Source organism: Trachypithecus francoisi, unplaced genomic scaffold, assembly GCF_009764315.1.
Source record: "Trachypithecus francoisi isolate TF-2019V2 unplaced genomic scaffold, Tfra_2.0 Lachesis_group10, whole genome shotgun sequence".
Classification (NCBI taxonomy): domain Eukaryota; kingdom Metazoa; phylum Chordata; class Mammalia; order Primates; family Cercopithecidae; genus Trachypithecus; species Trachypithecus francoisi.
The window spans coordinates 72,688,387-72,716,027 of NW_022681455.1; the positions used below are offsets into that span (position 1 = coordinate 72,688,387).

The 27,641-nt window shown below is 36.0% G+C and overlaps 1 protein-coding gene and 1 non-coding gene across 2 annotated transcripts in view; both read left to right on the forward strand.

The window, feature by feature from the left end:
• SENP6 (SUMO specific peptidase 6) overlaps positions 1–27,641 on the forward strand; it is a 115,348-nt gene that overhangs the window by 51,933 nt on the left and 35,774 nt on the right. The window contains exons 8-17 of the mRNA XM_033219828.1: positions 7,608–7,753; positions 11,707–12,004; positions 14,654–14,883; positions 18,859–19,029; positions 23,830–23,863; positions 24,254–24,448; positions 25,431–25,656; positions 25,773–25,788; positions 26,964–27,073; positions 27,194–27,310. Coding sequence (XP_033075719.1) covers positions 7,608–7,753; positions 11,707–12,004; positions 14,654–14,883; positions 18,859–19,029; positions 23,830–23,863; positions 24,254–24,448; positions 25,431–25,656; positions 25,773–25,788; positions 26,964–27,073; positions 27,194–27,310 — 1,543 coding nt within the window. The remainder of the gene's footprint in view (positions 1–7,607; positions 7,754–11,706; positions 12,005–14,653; positions 14,884–18,858; positions 19,030–23,829; positions 23,864–24,253; positions 24,449–25,430; positions 25,657–25,772; positions 25,789–26,963; positions 27,074–27,193; positions 27,311–27,641) is intronic.
• LOC117088966 lies at positions 10,111–10,217 on the forward strand. The gene has a single exon (XR_004439455.1). It is a non-coding gene; the product is annotated as a U6 spliceosomal RNA (small nuclear RNA).

Genomic DNA, 27,641 nt, shown 5'->3' on the forward strand with positions numbered 1-27,641 from the left:
GTTTTTTAAATTGATACACAGTATTCATACTGTGTGTACTGTTCTGTATGTAACTTGCTTGTTGACTTTATGATACCTAGTTTTTACACTCTCATTAAAAGATGACAGACATGGAACCAGCATGGAAAACACAATTAAAGGAAGTTTAAGAATGAAATGCACCAGCCATGGTGGCTTACACCTTTAATCCCAGCATTTGGGGAGGCCAAAGCAGGAGGATCGCTTGAGCCCAGGAGTTTGAGACCAGCCTGGGCAACATGGTGAAACCCCAACTCTCCAAAAAAATACAAAAATTAGCCAGGTATAGGGGCACATGCCTGTAGTCCCAGCTGCTTGGGAGGCTGAGGCAGGAGGATCACCTGAGCCCAGGAGGTCGAGATTGCAGTGAGCCACAGTCGTGCCACTGTATTCCAACCTGAGCAACAGAGTGAGACCATATCTCAGAAAAATGAAAAGAATCAAATGATTCTTAAGTTTATGGAGGACTTCCTTACAAATTTTTTTTGACCTCGTGATCCGACCCCCTCAGCCTCCCGAAGTGCTGGGATTACAAGCGTGAGCCACCATGCCCAGTTGCAAATTTGTATATCCAAGTTTCTATAATCTTTTTTAAAATGAATGTGTTGTGGCCCACTATATTTATGTGGCATAATTTTGTTTTCAATGTTTTGACATTTAAAATACTATTACTGTACTGGTACATTCATGTTATATATTTGATATATTTCTTTAGATCAAATCCCTAGAAATAAAATTTCAGGAACAAATGATACACACATTTTTAAGACGATATGTTAATGCCAAAATGCCTTGTGTAGCTGGGCACAGTGGCTCACGCCTGTAATCCTAGCACTTTGGGAGGCCGAGGCAGGCAGATCACTTGAGGTCAGGAGTTTGAAACTAGTCTGGCCAACATGGTGAAATCCCATCACTACTAAAAATACAAAAAAAAAAATAGCCGAGCGGCCGGAGAATCACTTGAACCTGGGAGGCAGAGGTTGCCGTGAGCCGAGATCACACCACTGCACTCTAACCTGGGCGATGGAGTGAGACTCCATCTCAAAAAAAAAGAAAAAGAAAAAGTGCCGTGTAAAGGTGGTTAGCTCCCAGCACAGTATTACTTGAGTCAGCCTGTTTTCTCCCACTTTTCAGCAACATTAGATTATTATCATTCTTTTAGTCTTTGCCAATCTGATCAAAATGTTTTTCTTATATTTTCTTCGTAACTGGTGAGATATCTTACAGGTTTAATGGCCATTTGAATTTTATTTATGTCTGTCCATTTATTTATATGTCCTTTGCCTTTTATTACTTATTTAGCAATTCTTTGTTATCTCTGATGTAGATATCTTTCTTTCCCTTTTGTGGTTTTTCTGTTACTCCTTTTCTTTTCTTTTCTTTTCTTTCTTTTTCTTTTTTTTTTGGACAGCGTCTCACACTTGTTGCCCAAGTGGAATGCAATGGTGCGATCTCAGCTCACCTCAACCTCTACCTCCCAGATTCAAGCAATTTTCCTGCCTCAGCCTCCTGAATAGCTGGGATTACAGACCTGGGCCACTATGCCCGGCTAATTTTGTATTTTTTAGAGGAGATGAGGTTTCTCCATGTTGGTCAGGCTGGTCTCGATCTCCCAACCTCAGGTGATCCCCCCGCCTCGGCCTCCCAAAGTGCTGGGATTGCAGGTGTGAGCCACCATGCCTGGTCTTACTTTTTTCTAATGTTGTCAAATAGTAATTGTAGTTGAACCTGTTGTTAAAGTTGGGTTTCCTTAGTGTTGTGTTTAGTAAAGCTTTTCCAACCCTGGAATTTTAAAAATATTCACCTTTATTTTCCAAAAGTCCTTATAGATTTATTTTTATTTATTTACGTGTTTTTACATGTAAATCATTTTTATTTAACAGCATTATTTTATTAATTAACTTTGTTTTCCCTCAGTGCGTTTGGGTGAATGTCAGGAATGCCTACTGAAGTATTTAATAAATTGCTCTAGGAATCAATTTCAACTGTATTTTTTCTCCTCATGTTTTTGGAATGTTGTGGAGTTTTTTTTAAGTAGTTTTACTTTGCAAATATATTTGTAAGTTTTCCACTGACAGGTATGATTATTAATTCAAGCTTGCCTCGTGTCTTCATAAAATGACAGTGTCTGTTTTTGGGAAACTCAAGGGCTAGAGAGACTACAAACTTGTAAACGTACTGTTGTAGAGTTGGAAAGTAGTATGTAAAAGCCAATTTAAAATGTGGTATAAAGGAGTGGTCACTGCCCTTTTCTGGAGTTTTATTTAAATCTTCATACACAAAGATGATGCCAAGCATAGTGGCTCATATCTATAATCCCAGCACTTTGGGAGGCCAGGGTGGGAGGATCGCTTGAGCCCAGGCGTTCAAGACCAAACTGGCCAACGTAGTGAGACCCTGTCTCTATAAAATATAAAAAAATTAGCCAGGCGTGGTTATGAGCACCTGTAGTCCCAGCTACTCAAGAGGCAGAGGTGGGGGGATCCCTTGGGCCTGGCAGGTGAAGGCTGCAGTGAGCACAGGTTGAGGCTGCAGTGCGCTGTGATCGTGCCCCTGCGCTCCAGCCTGGGCTACAGAGTGAGATCCTATCTCAAAAACAAAACAAAACAAAATGTAAGTAAAGCTGAGTTTTGAATCGTTGGAGTTTGACATACCAAATTGAGGAGGAAAAGCTTTGCACCTAATGAGGATGGAATGCAAAGGCACAACAGGTGAGTCTCATCTTATTTTAACAAATGATATATTTGATTGGAGAATGGGTAGAGGATAGCCAGAGTTGAAGCCATAGAAGTAAGTAGAGGTAGATTGTCATGCTAAAGAGTTTTTACAAAATCCTGTAGGCCAAAAGTATAGTATATAGCCAGAAGTGATTTTTAAAGAAGATAATGAGAATGTGATAGATACATGACTTTAGTTTTATTTTACATTGAAAGTCAGTTAGCAGCTATATGATGGAGAAAACCATTTTTTTTAGTTTGTCTTTCTCTTTTGAAAGATTATAAAAAATAATGTAAAAGCAAATACATAACCATTATAAAAATAATGGTTTGTATTCTATCACTGTCCTCTGGGTACTTATTTTTCAGCATATTAGTATCACAACTAAAATCTCAAATAAGAAAGGTAAGCCTCTTTCTTACCCTGCTTCTCCCACAATTTCTATTATGAAAATGTTTAAATATGCAGAAAAGTTGAAACTTCTACAGTGAACATGTATGTATCTACCACATGGATTCTACAATTAACACTTTTCTGTTCTAGTCATCCCTTTATACGTTAATTCATCTTATTTTTTGGATGCATTTTAAAGTCGATTGCAGACGCCTGGTATACTTCTAAACACTTCAGTGGGCATATTATTAACTAGAGTTCAATATTTGTTTACAGTTTATTTTCTTTTGAGGGCTTGTTTGGAGGTTCTAGCAGGGGAGCACAGGTACTTATATACCCTTGACCTTGACCCAAGACCAGTCCTCCTCTATCAGGGATGGTCATCCTCTTTAACCTAGCGTGCAGCTTTGGAAGGGATGCGCATGGAGCGATGAGGGAGGAAGTAGACACCCACCTAGCCAACCAGATCAGTGCAGTTACCCCTGGCGATCAGTGGGGTGACAGATGTCACAGCCAGATCGCCCTCACATTCTTTCTTTTGAAATAAAATTTACTACAATGAAATACATAAATCTTAAGTATATAGTTCAATAAAATTTGAAAACTACATATCCATTTCTAACCAAAATCGCCACGAAGACATAGAACAAATAGTATCAGCACCTTAGAAAGTTCCCTCATGTTAGTTAGTCCCTACCTCTTCCCCCTCAAATGTAAGCATTTTTCTGATTTTTCCTAGCATAGATTAATTTTATCTGTTCTAGGACTTCATGTAAATGGAGTAATGCACTGTATACTCTTATGTGAGGCTTCTTTAACTCAGGATCTTCTTTTGATATTCATCCGTACTGTTGCTTGCATCAGTAGTTTGTTTCTTTTTAACATTGCATTGTATGGGTATACCAAGTTATTTATCGATTTTCCTGATGATGGACACCTGGGTTGTTTCCAGTTTTTTGTCTATTAAGAATAAAGCTGTTATGAACTTTCTTTTTATGGAGGATCTTTTTTTTAACTTGATTTTTTAAATGTGTTCTATTTATATCCAACCTGTATATAGATCACTCTTACCCAGTAATATCTTCCATAGTCTCCCCTTTTGTGCATACCTGGAAGTAGTGTAGTGTATTTAAAAAGACATTGAGCTAGGCTGGGTGTGGTGGTTCACGCCTATAATCCCAGCACTTTGGGAGGCTGAGGTAGGTGGATCACCTGAAGCCAGGAGTTGGAGACCAGCCTGGCCAGCATGGCGAAACCCTGTCTCTACTAAAAATACAAAAACTAGCCAGGCATGATGATGCATGCCTGTAATCCCAGCTACTCAGGAGGCTGAGGCAGGAGATTTGCTTGAACCCCTGGAGACAGAGGTTGAGTGAGCTGAGATTGCGCCACTGCACTCCAACCTGGGCGACAGAGCAAGACTCCATCTCAAAAAAACAAAAACAGACAAAACAAAATAAAACATTGAGCTAGAAAATCTAGAAGGGAGTATCCTAATCTTCATGTTCCTACCACAGGGTCTTTGGTAAATACTCTTTATTCTCTTTCTCATCCCTGTAAGAGGGATTCAGCATAATGTCACATGGTTTTCATCTTAAATACTTCTCTGGAGTAATCTGTTGGGGATTTGAGGCTACATCAGCCTAGCAAAAATCACTTCTGTGATCAGTTAGCTAGTAAAACTTCCATGGGCCATTTATTAAGTATTTGCCATCCTTGAACCAGTCCAATCTTAAGCTTTTTGCAATTTTATGTTTCTGCTGTAATTTGAGACTAGTTCATTTTTACTTGAGTTACCAAATCTTCTCAAGTGTTTTTCTCTTCTTCCCTAGAAAATGGAATCCTAATGGAATTTCTTAACCCTGAGGCTAACATTTTTTGTGTTTTTTTCTTGACTCTCTGTACTCTAGTTTCCTATAACACTGTCAATCATTTATCATTTCTCCTCATGACGTTGGTTTCGAACGTCTCAACTTAACCTTCCTAATTGCTTCCTTTTTCTATCTCTTTCAGAACCTTATTAAAAACCTTGATTTAGGTAGGGATCAGAATTTTAATGTCATTTTTCTCTATTATCAATTAAAATTTTGCATTGTATCAAAGCTTGGGACATTTGTTTCCCTCTTATGATGGTAGAGAAAATGTAACATGGACATGATGATATAGGTATGGTGAAGAGAAGAGTGTGATTACATAATCAAGATGAAATGATACTGTTTTTTTAAATGTCAGTGTCCAGGATGCAGCAGAAAACTAATTAGATACATGTTTGAGCAAAATAATGTGCAAAGATACTGTGTGGCTTAAAAAGATTAATGAAATATGTTTATAAGGAAAAAGCTTTCCTTTGGGTACATTATCAAATTTAGTAAGGCCGAAAAAGCTTGTAGGGGCTTTTGTTTTAAGACTGCTTTACTGTACATTAAGTTTTTCAAATAATCGGTTGTGTGTTTCAGACAACTGTGTTTATTTTCCGGATTCCAGAATGTCTGCCTTCTTCTTATAGTGTCACATCATAGCTCTTCAACAAAGTAACTTAGCCTTCATAAAAATAATAACACCTGGATGCTCTGGACTGGAGCAGCTGCTCTGTAACCTCAGATTTTAGATCTCTGGAGAAAAAAAGCAGTTTTTAGTTACTCTCTGGCCAGAGGCTAAGTCCTTATGTTTCTAGATCTGTGCATGAGTCATTATCTCTGTGTGTCAAAGGTTATGCCATTTTCAGAGATGACATAGTGACAGTGTCTCTTCCTCTGACCCCTGTAATTTCATTTTTTTAATGTGTCATATAGTTTTATGTTTCTCATGTAATTCATTAATCCAGGAAACATTTATTAAGCCCTTGTGCAGTTTCTAGATGCTGGGAAAACACATGACTAAAACATCATTTCTGCTCTTCCCAGCACTGGCAATACAGTGTGGGAACAGAAGTACAAATAACAATAAAATGAGAGCTATGAAAACTAAGGATTGCTTAATTGTGCCTAGAGTGGGGCAGAGGCAGCTTCTTAACAAAGAAGGGTTTGAATTCACCACATAGATTGGCAGAGCTTCACTTATGAAAAGAACAGCATATGTGAGGGTGAAAGAGAGAACATATGAAGAAATGAACCTTTTTGAGGTAAAGTTTGAGTGGAAGTAAGATTGAAACAGGAACTTCTGCTTGCCAAGAGATGGAATTTAGTTAGAGTGTTAGAATGACAAAGTCACAATTTTTAACTAGGTCACTTTGGCAGTAGTGGGGAAGGATTTAAAAGGAGCAAAATTGGGATAGAGGACATCAGTTTAGGCAAGAGTTAAGCATCAGAAATGTAGTGGCAGTGGGTTTGGAGAGGACAGAGTGAACTTAAGAACTATTTAGAAGTGAAGATGAAGGGACAAGGAGTAGTCATCGATTACTTAAACGTCTAGCTTTGGTGTCTAGGAAAATAGACATGCAAACAATGAGAGGATGATAATCACTTAGTGAAACTTTTTGTGATTGCACTAAGCAAGAATAAGTATATAGGTTTCTTAAGACAGTGTTGTATATCAAACTAAATATTAGATAATGTTGATCTTTATGTCTACATAATCTTATTTTTAAAAACCAACCGATAGAAGAATATTAAATATAGGAAACTAGAAGTATTTAACAAAGCTAGGATTGTGCAGGTTAGGTATTTTGGTTTACAGATTCTTCACTTATGTTTTAGAAACATGTTTGGCCTTTTGCATACTTAATCCTTTGCTGATAAAGTCAGATTGTGGTAAATTTTAAATTGTCCTGGTTTGGAGTTCATCAAATCATTTGAAACTTCTAATTATATTTGTAATGAAAATTATTAAATTTACATTAAAAATATCGAGAAAAATTACCTTTTGTGTTCTGAAGTTAAAAAAGAAAATTAGCTTGAGGCAGGCTTAGTTTAGTTTCCTTCACCAAACAATTGTACTGTTTGAATTCAGATTTTTCTCATTACTACTCTTAGAGTTAAGTGACTTGGAAAAAAAGAAAGAAACCAGCCTGGGCAACATAGGGAGACCCTGTCTCTACAAATAATAAAAAAAATTAGCTGAGTGTGGTGGTGCATACCTGTAATTACAGCTAGTTTGGAGGCTGAGGTGGGAAGATGACTCGAGCTAGGGTGTTTGAGATTAGAGTGAGCTATGAGCATGCCACTGCACTCTAGCCTGGGCGACAGAATGAGACCTTGTCTCCAAAAAAAAAAAAAGGATTTGTGAGTATGTGAGTGGTTAGGCACAGGAAAGGTTTGTGTTACCTTAGTAGAACAAAATGAAGTTAAAGTGAAGAGGATGTTGATAATTTGATGAAGTGATCCACATTGTGGAGATCCTGCTGAGGAGTGAAAAATAAATAAGAGAAGAGTAAGCCAGGATATAACTATTGTTTGGTCTTATGTTCTGATTTTTTTTTTGTTGAAACACTAGCTTATTTTAAGTAAAACTTAAACTTTATTTTTTTCTCCTTCCTTTAGAACGTATAATGAAGAAAACAGAAGAGTCCGAATCACAAGTGGAGCCTGAAATTAAGAGGAAAGCACAACAGAAACGGCACTGTAGTACCTATCAGCCTACTTCTCCTCTATCTCCTGCTTCAAAAAAATGTTTAACCCATTTGGAGGTAAGTAGAGAAATTATTCTTTATTGCTAATCAGATTGTGTTTTTATTAATATTAGTTTCAGTACTTATTAAATTCTAGGTGATCTTTTATCATAGGACCAGAAGAGACCTGGAAAAGTTATTTAGGCAAACTTTTCTGCCTTCAGTAGACCATTTTTATGCTTGTCCAAAATATAGAATTTATTTTTCTATAAAGAGTTTATCAGCACTTCCCTGCAACATACTTCAAATGATTGCTGTCTGCCAGAAATTTTTTCAAATAATTTTAAGAAGTTGAAAAGTTTAAAAAAAAGTAGAAAGAAAATCTATATATTTATCTTCCAGATTCCTTGTTTTTCACATTTGCTTTATTGTCCTCGCTCTCTATGCCTTTTTCCCTCCTTCCTCCTGCCTACCCATAAACATGTATATATGTATTTTTTTGTACTGTTTGAATTGCAGTTACAAGCATGATGCCCATTTACCATTTAATACTTAAGTATGTGTGTTTTTTTTTTTTTATAGTTAGAGTACATCTGTCAAAATCTCAAAATTAACATTGTTCTGAAATGACCATCTAATCCACAAATCCCATTCAAATTTCACCTAAATAATGTCCTTTATGGGTATAGAATTCAATTCAGGGTCATGTGCTACATTGAGTTGCCACGAATCTTTAGTCTTTTTCGATAGAAATAATTTCGTAGTCTCATCTTTCATAATCTTGGTATTTGTTGAGTAGTACAGGACACTTTGTGCCTCAAATTGGGTTTGTCTGATGTTTGTAAATTATGTATGTAGTTTTCAAGAATGTTTCAGAAATGATTCTGTAATCTTACTGCATTATATCGGGAGACATATGATGTTGATTTTCACATTAATGATGTTTTACCTTAGTTAAGATGTTCTAGATTTCTTCACTGCAATGTCAGTTAATAGGTATTTTGACTAATTTACTAATAAGATTTCTAACATGAGCTAGAAGTATTTCTTATCCCACATTTATATATTCATTTATATCAGCATGTACATATGAATAGTTATATTACTCAAAAGGGTTATAGTCTGTAACTTCCATGATGTTTCATGACTTACCTTGATGCTTCAATTGTCCCAAATTCCATGTGAGTCCCTTCAAGCTGGACTCTGTTTTTTTTGACATGTCCCTATCATTCTTTTAAAGACATTTATGACATTGACTTCTCTACTTTTTAGTATAACAAGATGGTCCTAACTTATCTTGTATTTCTTTTTTTTTTTTTCCCAAGATGGAGTCTTGCTCTGTCACCCAGGCTAGAGTCTGGGTGGCGCAATCTTGGCTCCCTGTAGCCTCCACCTCCCAGTTCAAGCAGTTCTTCTGTCTCAGCCTCCTGAGTATCTGGGACTACAGGTGCATGCCACCATACTTGGCTTATTTTTGTATTTTTAGTAGAGATGGGGTTTCACCATGTTGGCCAGACTGGTCTTGAACTCCTGACCTCAGGTGATCCACCCACCTCAGCCTCCCAAAGTGCTGGGATTACAGGCTGAGCCACTGTGCCCGGCCATTATCTTGTGTTTCTGTCTCAGCCCTAGAGTCATTCATTTCTCCGAGGAGCCATGCATACAAGGAAAAGGAAATATCTTCTCCTTTAAGTGGAGGGAACATATTTGGGCACTGGTTATGTTCATTCATGTGGGCATTATTGTTTCTCGGCCTTCTCAGTGGACAAAGCTAAGAAATACATGTGTGTGTATTAATATTTAATCCATATTAGAATCCATGAGTTCACACAATAACTCTTAATTCCAGTCCAACACTACTGACTTTAATTTTTCCCACGTTGCATGTTTGTAACTCCCCTCTCCAGAAGTGATTAACTTGACTCCCATCATCCCCAGTGTATTTACCTGTTAGTTTAGTTTTTCTTTATATGCTAATGTTCTGCCATGCCAACCTAAGTTTGGCTCAGGCCATACTGATATCACCTACTGATTAGTCTAGATAAAGGAGGAGGAAAGCTCCTCCCTAGATATAATATCTTTCGTCCAGTGGACACGCCCACTGAAAAACCTCAGTTTGTTTGTTTTTAAAGTTCAGGGGTACACATACAGGATGTGCAGGTTTGTTACATAGGTAAACATGTGCTGTGGTGGTTGCTGCACAGATCATCCCATCACCTAGGTATTAAACACAACAATAATTACTTTTTAATAAAAGTCTTCCTTCTTTTACTCTATTCCTATGCCAGTTGTTCTAATTTTCTTCTTAGTGGAGATAAAGAATTGTAGCCAGCCTCTATGTAATCTTTAATTCCTAGACAAGGTTAGTGGTTTTTCTTTCCATGTATAGTCTCTGAAATTCTACACTATGTACCACTTGTAAGAAAACAAGATCTGTGCTCGCTTCGGCAGCACATATACTAAAATTGGAACGATACAGAGAAGATTAGCATGGCCCCTGCGCAAGGATGACACGCAAATTCGTGAAGCGTTCCATATTTTAAAAAAAAAAAAAAAAAAAGAAAACAAGATCTGTGGGCCAGGTGCGGTGGCTCACGACTGTAATCCCAGCACTTTGGGAGGCCGAGGCAGGTGGATCACCTGAGGTCAGGAGTTTGAAACCAATCTGGCCAATATGGTGAAATCCTGTCTCTACTAAAAATACAAAAAGTAGCTGAGCGTGGTGGTGGACACCTGTAGTCCCAGCTACTTGGGAGGCTGAGGCGGGAGAATCTGTTGAACCCTGGAGGCAGAGGTTGCAGTGAGCCGAGATTGTGCCATTATACTCCAGCCTGGACAACAACAGCAAATCTCCTTCTCTAAATAAATAAAGAAATAAATGAAAAAGAAAACAAGGTCTGTGAATTTAATGGGATTAACATCTTTAGGATATTTAATAAAAATGACATAGTCTCAAAGACAGACTTATTAAGTGCAGTTGGTTATTTATAGATTGTCTTGCAGATACTATGTGATATGTAGTTTGGAATTATTTAATTTTGTAAAAAGCCTTCCACTTCTGACCAAAGCAGGGAATGAGATTTTAATCAGTTTTTCTTTTTCTTGAATTTTTTTTGTTTGGAGAGATTGGATGTTGCTATGTTGCCCAGGCCGGTCTCGAACTCTTGGCCCTAAACAGTCCTACTGCCTCAACCTCCCAAGGTGCTGGGATTACAGACCTGAGCCATGATGTCCAGGCTTAGTCAGTTTTTGTTTTCCAAAAGAAATTACACTTAACATAAAATTTTTATGAAAATGTATTACTTTACAGTATTCTCTACTAAAACTGAGCAGTATTGAGATTCTAGTTTTTAGAGAATTAGGTTGATAAAATATTAATCTCTAGTTTTTATCATGAAGGTTTTTTTTATCTTACTCAGTGTAGTGTATCTGCATTTTGTTCCTAATTCTCACAGAGTTCCAAGAGACATGTTTCTTAGCTGATGGAAGGCGTATGGTAATAGCTCAGAACATACTTCCTTTCATATTTTAATCTTGGGGATTTTAATAGTAGGAATGTGTTTTTTCTGTTTTAGTATCAATTTTATGAGAGGAAATAGCACTTTTCCATGGAGTTCTTTTCATTTAGATATGCCCTCTTTACCTTTATTGTAGACACTAATGTAATGGAGCCAGTCAGTACTCAGCTTGATTGTATCCTCAGATTCTTGGTGACAGAGTTAATTTATATATAGCTGACTGCTAGACTGGATAGTCTTGAAAATTTCTTCCAGCATTTTGATGTTAAATCCCAACTAACATGACTTATTTAGGATCTCATGGTAGCCATGATGGTATTGATGGGGAAGAGAGGGACTTAATTTTGAGACTTTGAGGGGATTCCTTAATGATGCAATAAAATGCCAAAATCTTTTATTTCTTTTGTTCTTTTGGAACTTAAAGTTTCTGAACACCGTGAATGTTGTCCAAAATGTGGAAAAGAAAAAGAAAATCAGACCAAATGCCAAAGTTATGGTGTTCTTTTTTCTAAGGATTTGCAAAGAAATTGCAGACAAGCTATTACTTTGAATGAGTCTGCTGGACCATTATTAAGAACGTCAATTCATCAGAATTCTGGAGGACAGAAGTCACAAAACACAGGATTAACAACCAAGAAGTTTTATGGCAACAGTATGGAAAAGATTCCAATTGATATTATTGTGAATTGTGATGAGAGTAAACACACTTATTTACAGACTAATGGAAAAGTCATTTTACCTGGGGCAAAAATACCCAAAATCACAAACTTGAAAGAAAGGAAAACAAGTTTGTCAGAACTAAATGATCCAAGTAAGTATTTTACTCCCTTTAATATTGCTTATATCAATCCAATATTTTTCAGATATATTTTTACGACCAGTCTCTCTAACCCCGTATGTATTTTTAATGTAAATGTGAGCTTAAAACTAATCTTGTTCTCATCCTGTCCATCTTAAATAGTTAAAAAAAGAAAACACACACACACACACTCAGAACTTGACCCTAGTCTTAGATGAATTGCTAGTTAAAACCAGCATTCTGACTTTGGCCAGGTTAATTTAATCTTTCTGATCTGTAAATGGGTATATTTCCTGCTGGTAGTGATTTTTTTTCTGCGGTGGGAGGGAGCTAAAATAACATAAAATACGCGTAGCCCAATAAAATATTTGACATACAATATCCTTACCACATTTGTTCCTAAATCTGCATCATGTCTTTTTACTCTTGTGTGTATACATATGGCATGCAGTCCTTGTTTACAATAAATAGCAAAAGATTAGAATTTATTGGGGACTGGTTGACTAGAGTACACAGCGATAAAGGAGTGAAAGATCTGATAAACTGTGTAATTTCCAAGATCCTTAATTAAGTGAGTAATGCAAGCTACCGATAAGAGTGTATACTGTGGAGAATGAGCATAATTTCTTTTAAAAAATAGAAACTGGGCATAGTGGTGTCCCAGCCACTCAGGAGACTGAGATGAGAGAATTGCTTGAGTCCAGGAGTTGAAGCGTAGCCAGGGCAATATAGGAAGACCCTGTTGCTAAAAAAAAATTAATAATTGTAAATAGAACACTAGACTTTCCTTTTAATATATACTTGTGCCATTTTTCATTAAAAATACAGTTCATGGGCCTTTTAAAAAAATCCGTATACATGTATACACGTACATCTGTATGTATATATACATCTATCTATGTCAGGTACTGCACTAAGCATTTTACATACCATTTGTTCCTTGCAACAATTCTATGAAATAAATACCCTTATTGTCCTTAATTCTACAGAGAAGAGAAATTGAGCCAAATAACCAGTAAGTGGCAAAACCCCACCTCCCAAATGCTATGTATGTAAATCTGTTTAGATTGTCTAATCTGGCCTGTTAGGTTTTCTGCTAATGAAAGATCAGTGTTGAAAGAGAAACCATGCTCAGTATTTGTTCCTGAGACTGGACAGTAAAATTAAAAAGACAGGTAGAGAAATGGTGAGATGATGCTTCTCTGGGACATGTACATTACTCAGTAAAAATTAAGCATTTATGTTTGAAATAGTAATAAAGAAAAATTCCTCCTTCAAGTTCATGCATTCTTCAACGTATGACTTTTGAATGCTTTTTCTGTGTCAGGCTATTTCAGGCCTGAGGATATAGCAGTGAACAAGACAATGTCCCCGCTGTATTATAGTTTATGTGTAGCAGGGGGAGACAGATAAGCAAGTGAACATCTGCAACAAAGAACAACAGAAAATTTAAATCAGTTAATTTGACTGCGAGTGTGCTTACTTTATTGGGTTATCAAAGTGATATTTAAACTAAAACTTGGTGGCCAGAATGCATAATACTGAGGGAAGTAGAATTCAGGCAGGAGCAAGCTTGTGGTGTTTGAGGGACAGAAATACTGACTAGTGTGCCTGGAGGATAAAGAGACAGAATATTATGAGAAAATTGGACAAATAGGCAGGGGCCAGATTATGTAAATTTATAAACCATAGCAAGGAGTTTGTATTTGACTCAAATACAAAATGAGTGGCTTTGTGGAATTAAGATACAGAGATAGATTTGCTAAGATTCAATAATGAGTACAAGGTATAAGAAGAGCAAATTACCATCATAGTGTCTTTTCTTGCTCACATCCATTTATCATCAGCAAGACTTATTGAACATTAGGTACTGGTCCAGATTTTTCCAAGGACCAGTTAAGATTTTAGTAACTTCCTGTGTGAGATAAAATTACTTGGCTACGACTGGGCGCGGTGGCTGAAGCCTATAATCCCGACACTTTGGGAGGGTGAGGCGGGTGGATCACCTGAGGTCGCAAGTTTGAGACCAGCCTCGCCAACGTGGTGAAACCCCATCTCTACTAAAAATACAAAAATTAGCTGGGTGTGGTGGTGCACACCTGTAATCCCAGCTACTCGGGAGGCTGAGGCAGGAGAATCACTTGAACCCAGAAGGCAGAGCTTGCAGTGAGCCAAGATCGCATCACTGTACTCCAGCCTGGGTGACAGAATGAGATTCCGTCTCAAAAAAAAAAAAAACTTAACTACATGAAGTTTCACATATATTTACAATGCATGCTATTTTGCGAACAAGTTGTATGCAAATTATTTTTTGCACCTTAAATTTTTTGGGACTCTGAAATGGACCTACCATTCTTCTTGTAACTTGCTGATACTGCTGTTTGGGTGAGTGGTGATGAACTGTAAAATCAAATTTTATATTTGTATAATTTTTTTAAAAGACGCCAAGTCTTAATGCTTTCTTCAGATTTAACTTTTTATCAGATAGAGTGGATTGTATCTTCATTCATTTTTATTAATCTTAGATCTGGAGGAGGTCCAAAGCAAATTGAATATATTTTCCACTTTGGTAATTTATTTGACTTTTTAATGGACAGAAATGAAATATAAAATTATAACTGTAGTTTTAATATAAATTATAAATTATTAAAATACTTTTAGTCATTTTGTCCAGTGATGATGATGATGACAACGACAGAACTAACAGAAGAGAAAGCATATCTCCTCAGCCTGCTGATTCAGCATGTTCTTCCCCTGCACCATCCACTGGAAAAGTAGAAGCAGCACTAAATGAAAATACCTGCAGAGTAGAGCGTGAACTACGAAGCATTCCAGAAGACTCAGAGTTAAATACAGTTACATTGCCAAGAAAAGCAAGAATGAAAGACCAGGTACTTTTCACATTTATTGACATTTGTTCAGATTAATGCCTCCATTTTGGGGTGTAAACTTTTTTTAGAAGGCAGTTTGGTAGCCCCAGGAGAAAACAATGGATTATTCATTAAGTGGGGCTTAAATACCACATGGGAGATTATTTGGAAGAACATTAAGCCATATACAAAAATAAGTTTCAATTAAACTTAAGACTTAAAGTATAAAAAATTCAACAAGAAAACACAGTATCAACCTTACAATAAAATGTCAGTATGTACAAAGATTTCTTATAAAATCTAGCAGAGGAGAGAAGTCATTTTAACAGGGATATATTTTTCTGTAATAGTATGTTTCATTATGTTATGTTTTATATTTTACTATAAAAGTTTCAAAAAGTTCACATGGAGAAAGGTAATATGGATGATGTCAATAGACAACGTATCTAGAACAACTATTTGTAATGCAGGTGACATAATATTTTAATGTCTGTAATAGACTAAGAACTCTTAAAATTTACAGGATAAAAATAAAGTGAACAAAGGATAAGAATGGACAAAAATAGAAAATTCATGTAGTAAACTACCACATGAAAAGTGCAAATTAAGGAAAATGAAATACAACTGTATTCAATGGACTTTAAAAATTGTTACAAAATCAGTTAATATTGTGCTGTTGTCAAGAATCCAAGGGAAAGGATACTTTCCCAGTTTGCTGATGGAAAAGAAAGTTACTATGGTCTTTTGGGAAAGAAATGTGAAAATGACCATTAAAAAATGTTTAATGTGTACTATTTGACCAAATAATTAATTCCTTAGACTCCATCTTCCCCAGTACATAAGACTTTATATGCAGACATGATTATTGGCAAACAAAATCATTGCCTGTTAATATGGATATGGCTGAAGAAGTTATGGTATATCCATATGATGCAGCCATTGAAAATAAAAATTAGAACTTATATCAGTGACTTTTAGGATGTCTGCATGGTGCTGTTAAGTGAGAATACCAAATTAATGAAATATGTGTCTATTACTTTAGTAAGAACATTTTTATAAAATAATAAACTTGTATGTTAAATTGTTTGTGTGTGTTTATACATGTCAGTGTGTTCATAGGAGTACAGATAAAAATATGGGAACATATATACTTGGTTGTTAAGATGGGAACCTTAAAAAATGAGAAACAACAAAAGTAATCATAAGGATAATAGAAAAATATATGGATTTATTTATTTACTTACTTATTTAAAGGGGAGATCTTGCTCTATCACCCAGGCTGGGATTACAGGTGTAAGCCACTGTACCCGGCTGGATTAATATTTTTATATAATCTTACAGAATGCCTTTCCAACATGGTAGCACAAGCAAAAATAGTAAATGAAAAGATGAATATATCTGATTAAATGAAAAGTAGAACAGTGTAGCAAAACACTCTAAACACAATTTGATAGATGAATGTAAATGGAAAAATAGTGAACTATGTGACAAAGTGTAAAGTAGTCCTTTGTATATTTTTAATTTTTTAAAAATCAAGAAATAGAGGCAAACCATAGGGAAATAAGGAAAGGAAATGAATAGAATTCAAAAAAACATAGTAATCAAAGTAGTGAAAATGAAATTAAAATACCTTTTGTGAACTTCAGATTGCTGAAAATTTAAAAACTATGATATTGTCTCATCTTGATCAGTGTTTGGAGAAGTGGAATGTTGAGTGTATAAGTTGGTTTAACTGTTGAGGACAGTTTGGCAGTAATTCTAAATGTGTACCACAATTGACTGGACTGCAAAAATGCTCTTTGAAGAATAGTTTGCTATGGCAAGAGATTGGAAAGAACGTAGATGTCCAGCATATGAGTTCAGTTAAATTAATGATGAATTTCCATGTAATGGAATGTTTAGATGAGCAGTTTTCAGACTGACACACTGAATCATAAGGGTACCTCATTGTGTACTGTCTTCGATGATGCTCCATGGAGGGTGTGGAACATTCAAATTCTAGACTAAATCCTTTACTGTAGATTCAACTGGAGCAGCTCTTACCTGTTTTATTAGTGAGCTAAATAACCTCTCAATTGAAGATGTAACTCTACAGCTAAAAACAAAACAAAACGCTTTTAAACCTCTCTAACAGGTTTCTTTAATAATAAGGGAAAATAGACCAGATGCAGTGACTCACACCTGTAATCCCAGCACTTTGGGAGGCCAAAGTGGACAGATTCCCTGAGGTCAGGAGTTCGAGACCAGTCTGGCCAACATGGTGAAACCCTGTCTCTACTAAAAGTACAAAAACATTAGCCAGGCGTGTGCCTATAATCCCAGCTACGTGGGAGGCTGAGGCAGGAGAATTGCTTGAACCCCCTAGGGAGGTGGAGGTTGCAGTGAGCCGAGATCATGTCACTGTACTCTAGCCTGTGCAACAGAGTGAGACTCCATCTCAAAAAATAATAACAGTAATAGAGAATATTAATGATAAATCTGTTAATAAGCCTGAAAAAGCAGTTCACAAAATAATATATGTATGATTTTATATCATATATATGATCATATTTTGTTTAAAATACATATTTTTTCCTGTGACATATATCATAGAAATACCTTTAGAAGGATAATGGGAATGGGGGACATGTTCCCTTATTTTCTGTCAAAATATTGTTTTATTCTTGTGATGATAATAAAGATACTAATATAATTAAATTAAAATTATATACCTATATGAAGTGTTTATGATTAATTTCTATTTGGAAGTGACTGGAATCATAATTTAACAGATGAAATAGTTTAAAATATGTAAACATATAAGGAAGGGTTATTTCATAATGCAGATAACCATTCCTCTAAATTGCTTGCTTTCTAAATAATTGCTAATTTAATTCAAGTATCATTGCCACTGTAACTAGCAGCATTTTACTGTGCATGAAGCACTCTGCTAAACTGCTTTTTATGCATTAACTCAGTTGAGTAGATACTCTTACTCTGTATATTTTAGAGTTTAGGGAACCAAAACTTGCGTAAGTTATTAAGTTTTACAAGATCAGTTTTTGTTGTTGTTGTTGTTGTTGTTGTTGAGAAGGAGTTTCGATATTGTCGCCCAGACTGGAGTGCAGTGGCGTGTTCTTGGCTCATTGCAACCTCCACCTCCCAGTTAAGCAATTCTCCTGCCTCAGCCTCCGGAGTAGCCAGGATTACAGTCACCTGCCACCACACCCAGCTAATTTTTTGTATTTTTAGTAGAGACAGGTTTCACTGTGTTGGGCAGGCTAGTATCGAACTCCTGACCTCAGGTGATCCGCCCATCTCGGCCTCCCAAAGTGCTGGGAGTACAGGCTTGAGCCACCGTGCCCAGCCAAGATCAGATCTTTAAAAAGTGGTGTTGGCCGGGCGCGGTGGCTACGTCTGTACTCCCAGCACTTTGGGAGGCCGAGGTGGGCAGATGACGAGGTCAGGAGATCGAGACCATCCTGGCTGACACGGGGAAACCCTGTCTCTACTAAAAATATAAAAAAAAATTAGCCGGGTGTGGTGGCGGGCGCCAGTATCCAAGCTACTTGGGAGGCTGAGGCAGGAGAATGGCATGAACCCGGGAGGCAGAGCTTACATTGAGTGGAGATCATGCCACTGCACTCCAGCCTGGGTGACAAAGCAAGACTCCTCTCAAAAATAAATAAATTAATTAATTAATTAAAAATAAAATAAAATAAAATAAAAGGTGGTGTGGCTGTTTGAATCCAGGCAGTCTGATTCCCAGAGTACTATTCCTGACTGCCATGCTATTACTCAGATTTATATAACAACTAAAGTATAGCTAAATAAGATACAGGTATTTACTGTTATATAAAAACCATGAATGTTAATTTTATCTAACACTGTTGAAGGGAAATCCATTTTGTGTTGTGATATTTACGTTTCTTTTATTGGGTCTTTGCATATGTTTATACTTAGCTTGCAGCTTTGTTTTAGTGAATTATTAAGTGAAAATTTTCTTTTCCTTTTTAGTTTGGCAATTCTATTATCAACACACCTCTAAAACGTCGTAAAGTGTTTTCTCCAGAAAATTTAGTTGATTCTTTAGCTTTAAGCTGCCAAAGTTCCTTTGACAGTGTCATTTTAAACTGTCGAAGTATACGAGTAGGAACACTCTTCCGGCTGTTAATAGAGCCTGTAATTGTAAGTACATTCTTAAGCTCTTTACTATACCAATTATAACATTAAAAATTCCATTACTAAAGCTAATATATAATATTTTAAATTTGTAAATTAAAATATTTAATAGAATATCAAAATTAGTTCAAGATTTCATGTTGCTTTAAGAGTATATAAATAGTAGCTCCTCACCATTAAAATGAGTTAGAAAACCTTCCAATATGTTATTGTTTATTATCATGCCAGCTTAGTGCATGAAACTTTCAATGAGTTAGAAAACCTTCCAATATGTTACTGATTTAGTATCATACCAGCTAAGTGCATGAAAAGAATATATTAAAGAACTGTAGTGAGTGAATGAAGATTCCAGAAGCTTTGGGATCTGCTGGAAAATGTATTACAGCATCAAGAGTCCTAGAAATAGATTATTGTACTATAATGGCTGCCCAAAAGGCATTGTGCATTGTACTAGTTCATTGTCCACAATGCCCAAAGGCCTTTGTGTACTTTATCTTACTCATCATACCTGTGTACTTACTATTCTGCCACCAATCCAAGTTTTTATTTTCTGTTTGAAATTTTAATATAATCTCCTTAACTAGTCTTCTTAGTCAGTCATCATTTTTCTCTCTAATGTATTCTAAACATTGTTGCTAGATTAATTGTACAGCACTGTATGCGTTCTGTAAGCCTTTATTTTATAATGTCTTAACTTGGTGTCCCTATGTGTTTCCAACTCTTCTTTCAAACTAATATTGTCCTTTTTACATAATTGTCCTAACATTGTCCTTTTTACATAAAGCACTTATCTTTAAGAGAACTTATTGCCGGGCATGGTGTCTCACGCCTGTAATCTCAGCACTTTGGGAGGCCAAGGCGGCTGGATCACGAGGTCAGGAGTTTGAGACCAGCCTGGCTAATATGCTGAAACCCCATCCCTACTAAAAATACAAAAATTAGCCTTGTGTGGTGGCATGTGCCTGTAGTCCCAGCTACTCGGGAGGCTGAGGCAGGAGAATCGCTTGAACCTGGGAGGCGGAGGTTGCAGTGAGCCGAGATTGCGCCACTGCACTCCAGCCTGGGTGACAGATTGAGACTCTGTCTCAAAAAACAAAAAACAAAAAAAAAAAAAAGAGAGAAATAATTATATCACAGCAGGAAAGTTGTAAGGTGTTTTATTATTTAATGTAATGAATAATAACGTGTTTCTTTTCTAGTCAAGTTTCTTCATGGTTCTAGAATACAATATGATCAAAAGAAAAAAATTATTTATAGGAGAAAATGAAATGTGAACCTGATTTCTTAGCAGACCACAGCTCTGTGCAAATCCAGCAAATTTTTCTTTTCCATCAAAAACCTTAAGCTTCTCACAATTTACAAACTAACAGTTTCAGAAGTACCCTGGAGATTCAAAGCCAATTATATATAAATTATCTACCCTTTATTGCCCAATAATATTGTAACATATGTCAGTGTTTTTAGGGATTTATGAAATTTGTATTTTGTTACAGCCCTCATACTGCAGACTGTCTTTCCTGGTTTCTGTCCATTAACAAAAATGTCACTCTGTGTCACTTTGTACCTCAGAAATTTTCAGGAGTGCCCTGTAACTTTTATGGTTTTCTCCCACATTAGCACTGTTATTTATAACTCTTCAGTGTGATGAGTAAGGTTTTGCTGGTGATTTAGACATTTAATTAGAAAGTTGCATATTTAGTCTTAAAGCTATTTATGAAGAACTATATTAAAATTTGGGTGAATTTTTCTAATAGGTTATATTTGCTACAATGAAGAAAAAGTTTGTAAATTTAGTTAAAAAAATAAAAGGCAGTATATGTAACATAAAATGTGTCAGTTTAAACATTATAATGCTAAATGAAATATTCCAGCCAAAAAATATAATGTGGAAATTTGCAGTGTGGTATTAACCTTACTTGTAACATGAGATTTTTCGCAAAGGGCGTTCTGCATTGAAGAATAATTAGTGGATCTGTATCTTCTACAGATAGTATAAATAAAAAGATGATTTGATATTTTCTTCTTTTTCTTGAACATAACCTCATTATGTTTTGTAGTGAAATGATTTATCTGCCAAGTTATGATTAATCTGAGAAACAGGTTTTAAATGTTTTACTATATTCAGTGTTTTATAAAATTCTACACTTGTTTATTATTAGATAATTTAATCATTTTAATTCGCTCAGTGATATAATTGGTGTTATTATTATTATTATTATTTTGAGACAGAGTCTCACTCTGTCGCCCAGGCTAGAGTGCAGTGGCGCCATCTCAGCTCACGGCAAGCTCTGTCTCCCGGGTTCATGCCGTTCTCCTGCCTCAGCCTCCTGAGTAGCTGGGACTACAGGCACCGGCCACCATGCCCGGCTAATTTTTTGTAGTTTTAGTAGAGACGGGGTTTCACTGTGTTAGCCAGGATGGTCTTGATCTCCTGACCTCGTGATCCACCTGCCTCGGCCTCCCAAAGTGCTGGAATTACAGGTGTGAGCCACTGCACCCGGCCAATTGGCATTATTTAGAAGTATCTATTTTATTTAAAAGCAAGTGCTTTTTTAAGGAAGTAAAATGGCGTGTATTATTAGGAATACCACATATGCGCAAATACAAAGTAATCCCTCATTTTTCAAATGAGAATATATAAAATCAAGGTTTTCATTCAGTTTAAATTTAGAAACTTTCACAGTTAAATGAAATAGACCAATGTCCACTTTTATTTTCTTTCTTTTTTTTTTTTTTTTTGAGACTGAGTCTCGCTGTTGTTGGCCCAGGCTGGAGTGCAGTGGTGCAATCTTGGCTCACTGCAGCCTCTGCCTCTTGGGTTCCAGCAATTCTCCTACCCCAGCCTCTCAAGTAGCTGAGATTACAGGTGCCTGCCACCATGCCTGGCTAATTTTTGTATTTTTAGTAGAGATGGGGTTTCATCGTCTTGGCCAGGCTGGTGTTGAACTCCTGACCTCAGGTGATCCACCTGCCTTGGCCTCCCAAAGTGCTGGGATTACAGGTGTGAGCCACCACACCCAGCCCGGTGTCTACTTATAATATTAATATTTATGTGTGATTTACTTACATATTTCTAAATGACAAATATTTAGATATAACTTCCTTCAATTCCTTTATCTTATGCAACAATTTTATTTAAATGCATTATGTCAGCCAGGTGTGGTGGCTGTAATCCCAGCACTTTGGGAGGCTGAGGCAGGTGGATCACTTGAGGTCAGGAATTTGAGACCAGCGTAGTCAACATGGTCAAACCCCATCTCTACTAAGACTACAAAAATTAGCGGGGTGTGGTGGCGTGCACCGTAACCCCAGCGACTAGGGAGGCTGAGGCAGTAGAATCACTTGAACCCGGGAGGTGGAGGTTGCGGTGAGCCAAGATTGTGCCACTGCCTTCCAGCTTGGGTGACAGAGCGAGACTCATTCTCAGATAAATAAATGAATGAGTGAATGCTTTGTGTCGTCATTATTGACACTTTTTGAATCAGCTAACATTTTTCCAAAACATACAGTGTCAACATCCATGTATGCTAGAATGTTTCGCAATCTACAGTACTTTTTTTTTTTTTTTAAGTGATGAGGTCTCTCTTTGTTCCCCAGTTCAGTGCTGCAGTCATAACTAACTGTAACCTTGAACTCCTAGGCACAAGCAGTCCTTCCACCTCAGGCCCCAAGTAGTTGGGACTATAGGCACATGCCATCTATACCCGGCTCAGTTTTTCTTTTTTTGAGATGATGTCTCACTATTTTTGCCCAGGGTGGAGTGCAGTGGCACAATCTTGACTCATTGCAACCTCTGCCTCCCGGGTTCAAGCGATTCTCCTGCCTCAGCCTCCTGAGTAGCCGGGATTACAGGCATGCATTTCCATGCCTGGCTAATTTTTTATACTTTTAGTAGAGACGGGGTTTCAACATGTTGGCCAGGCTGGTCTCAAACTCCTGGGCTCAAGCGATCCTCCCAAAATGCTGGGATAACAGTTAAAAGCCACCATTCCCTGCCGGTACCCGTGCTTAATGTCCCCAAATAATGTGTTACTTCCCAGAGAAACCAGTTAACATACTCCTTTCAAACGCAATCTTTAGAGAGTATGTTTAGTGACATTCTAGACTTTGCAATTAATTATTGTAGTAATTGCTAAATTTATTTTATATTTCCTTTCTCTTTTTACGTTATAAAAATCTTCACACTGAAAAGTTGAAAGAATTTTGCAGTGAACTTTATATAACTCCCAGCTAAGTTCTACTATTAGCATTTTATTGTATTTGCTTTCCATATATCTATTCATCCCTGTATGTATTCATTTGTCTTGTTTTTTAATGCATTTCAAAATACTTGCCTCTTTTTTTGAATCTGTTAACTTCTGTAAAATAATTAATTCAGGCTATGGTAGGCTTAATGTATCTTTTCCACATTGAAATAGTTAGTTAGAAAATACCTTTTTGTAACCACCAGTAATAAATAATTCAGGCAAGGACCATCAATGGATGCAAAGACAATTGAGTGAATGTCAAACCCCCATGACGTGCAGTTTACCTGTATAACAAACCTGCACATGTACCCCTGAACCTAAAATAAAAGTTAGAAAAGAAAGAGTGATGGAAGGGATGTGGCAAGATGTTAACAGTTTAACAGTTAGTGAATTTAGGTAAGGAATATTTAGGTGTTCATTATAATGTGATACCAACCTCTCTGTGGGATTTTAAGAGATAAACGAGTAATATAGGAAACATTCTAAGTACTTGAATAGAAAAGTGAAACCTGCCTTTCTTTGTAAGTCTAGAGCAATACTAATTCATCCTCTTTTTTAGTTTTGTTTAGATTTTATCAAGATACAGCTAGACGGTAAGCTATTTTATGTTTTTTTACTCACTAAAGCTTTCTTTACACCAAAGCACTTTACAGGAATAAAAGATTAAATAATATTCATAGAATTTATTAAGATGGTTAGTTGTTACATATATTTTCTTATCAAAGGGCATATATCTTGGTGTAAATTTCATTCAGAAATATCACAGAGCCTAACTTTTTAGAAACCCCTATTCATTTGGAAAAAATAAAAAAGCTTCTTTAAGGCAGTTATAAAGATTTTTTTTTATTACCCACAAGAGTAATGATGTGCAGAGCATAATAAATATGTACTTACATTTAAACTTGTATTTCCTCACAATTTCCCCCATTCATGATATTACCCTCTTAAAAGTTATTTTTTTATTTCCATTTGTTTTCCTCCAGAACCAGACCGTGATCCTGTAGAGATTATTTTAAATACCTCTGATCTAACTAAATGTGAATGGTGTAATGTCCGAAAATTACCCGTAGTGTTTCTTCAGGCAATTCCAGCAGTTTATCAAAAGCTGAGTATGCAACTGCAAATGAATAAGGAGGATAAAGTTTGGAATGATTGTAAAGGAATAAATAAATTAACAAGTAAGTTGTGTAAAACAGATTATAATAGGTAATTATAATAGATATTGTATTTACAATAGCTGTTGAATAGCAAAATGTGAATGCACTTTGACAGATGCCTTAGATGTATATTATCTGTAATTCTCACAGCTACCTTGTGAAATAGATTATTACTTTCTCCATTTTACAGATGAGGAAAAACTCACAGAAGGTGGAAGGGCTGAAGATAAAACCCAGACTTACTCATTTAGAAAGTTTCTAAGTAGATTAAAACCCAAAAGATCTGCGCTCTTAACTAACACTGTAATCTGAGTAAACTAAAATTTTTTAACTGATAGGAATATTAAATGTAAATCAGCCATATAAATCTGGAAATCGTGAAACTTGGCCTGAATAGGAAGTTATTAAGTTCATAAAATGGGCCTTAAGTCTTTATAATACATAGATGTGGTTCTCCAGGTTTTTTTCCTTCACCTTTAACACTTAAAGCATGGCTTGACTGCTTAGAAGATAAACACATTTCAGCAATAATTGCTGCTTCAGCTTAATTATGAAAAAGTGTTAGCTACCAGTGAATCTGCAAGAGTTGGCACATTAGTGAAAAGATGTTTTGCAGTTAGATTCTCTTGAGATACTGTCAGTTCACGTGGCAATTTTCTATTTGTGTTTGACAAAAATGTTAACTATTATATCTTTAAGACTATAGATTTAGATTTATTAGATGAAGTAAATTAGTTACATCCGTGAATAGATTTGTTCTTGAACTGTTGTTAGAGTAATGTATTCTGGTTCCTTCCTTCTAATAACTTAAGCGAACTTGGCATGTAACACACACTGGTCTTTCCAATGATTGTTGTGTATCCACTGTATGTCAGACGTTGTTGTGGACCTTTTTACTGGGATTTCTGATTATCTTCCCGGAAAGAATCAATAATTACTCCTTTAAAAGTATCTATTTACTTTTGTTTTTTTTAGACTTATAGTTATATTTATTTCTTTTCAGATTTGGAAGAACAATATATAATTTTAATTTTTCAAAATGGCCTTGATCCTCGGGCAAATATGGTATTTGAAAGTATCATTAATGAAATTGGTATAAAGAATAACATTTCCAATTTTTTTGCGAAAATTCCCTTTGAAGAAGCTAATGGCAGACTTGTTGCCTGTACACGAACCTATGAAGAGAACATCAAAGGAAGTTGTGGGCAAAAGAAAACAAAATTAAAACTGTAATTATGTTTTTTAATTTTAAAAATATTCTTAAATTATGGGTAGTTTTAAAGGAAAATATATTTTATTTTAATACTGTTCCTTTCAGTGTTAAATACTTTTAATTCTATTTCAGAATGACTTGCTTTCATGTGTGATTTGTAAACTACCTTGTGTCAAAACAGTGGTGGGTGGGTGACAAATAGTACTCGATACAGGTCTCAGAAGCATTTTTGGTTCCTCCACATTCTATCCTTATCTTTACTTTTCATCGTCATTTTTTCTGTCATCCTTTTTTCTTTATACCCTACTTCCAACATATATATGCACACACCACTACTTTCAAATGGATTGGTTACCCTGTGTCTTAGGTTTGAAGAAATTGTGGTCCATGGTGTACATTTGTATGCAACATAGACATACATGAAAAATGAAGAATACATGCTATTTGATCTTTATTGTCAAAACATGTATCTAATACTAGAATAATTACTCATATAGCTAGGTAACTCTGAAGCCACCTGAAGCAAAGGTCACAATACTACTATAACACATAGTATAATGGTAAATAATACACACATAATTTTAAAACATCTTAAGTTTATTTCCTATTACAGCAGCTTAGCTTTGCTGACCTAATTTATTGGGAACAGATCTCTCAAACTGCCTACAAACTTGGAAATATGGCTATCTGCAGCACAATCTTGGTGATAGTTGAGCAAGGACTCCCCAAAGAACTATAAATACAGTTAGTGAGTTGAGAAAAGAACAAAAGAAGGATGGGAAATGGTTCTCTTTCTTTTGCATAGTTGGCATGGGAGACAGTGCCAGAGGAAGAAAAGAGCAGCATAATGTAATTGGGATGGACTCAAACTTCAATGGAAGGTTCTTTCCTCTAAGGAACCCATTTCACTTAGCTTTATGGAGGGCTGAAACTCATTAGACTATGTTCCCTGAGCCTCTGCCCCTACATCTTATAGATTGCCTAGCCATTGAACTAAGAGGCAAAAACCACTTTGGTTTTTTAGAAAGGTTTGAATGTTACCAGCATTATCTGATTTAATGTAGATAGTAGAGATCTTAGAGAAGTAAGATACTGAAAAATTACTGTTACATGAGTTGGGAGAGTATCACTATCTAGAAGCTACAGATAAAAAGAAAGTGGCCCCTAGTTTTGCCTGTTTCTTATTTTTAATTGTTAAATATCATGCATACTTTTTAGTTCCATATTTTTAATCCTTTTGCATTGAAACACATTCTTGCCTTGTGCTTACCCTTTTTATTGAAACTTTTCCTAATTGACTGTAAATTGCTAATTTCCTACCAGGTATCATTTGAATCTAAAATACAGCTTAGAAGCAAACAAGAATTTCAGTTTTTTGATGAAGAAGAAGAAACTGGAGAAAACCACACCATCTTCATTGGCCCAGTAGAAAAGTGAGAGAATTCTTTTATATTTGCAATGATCTTAAATGTCTTTCTCTGTTTTATTACATTTCAGTTGTGTATACATATATATAGATTTGTTTATTTGCTTGCCTTCTAATTTTGTTACAGGTTGATAGTATATCCACCACCTCCAGCTAAGGGAGGCATCTCCGTTACTAATGAGGACCTGCACTGTCTAAATGAAGGAGAATTTTTAAATGATGTTATTATAGACTTTTATTTGAAGTAAGTTAATTTTCCACTGATCTTTTATTAAATCTTTAACATTCCGTTATATCGTATGTCTGTTTTCCAGAGTCAGGCTTTTTAAGTTTTAAATTCCATCTCTACCACTTACTGTGTGACATTTGGGGAGTTATTTAATCTGTTTCTGTCTTTGCACATTTTAAAAATGAGAATTCTGTCTAAAGAGTTGTGAAAATTGGGCCAGGGAGTTGACTTATGCCTATAATCCTGACACTTTGAGAGGTCAAGGTGGGAGGATCGCTTGAGCCCAAGAGTTCAGGACCAGCCTGGGAAACAAAGTGAGACTCTGTCTCCACAAAAAATTTAAAAA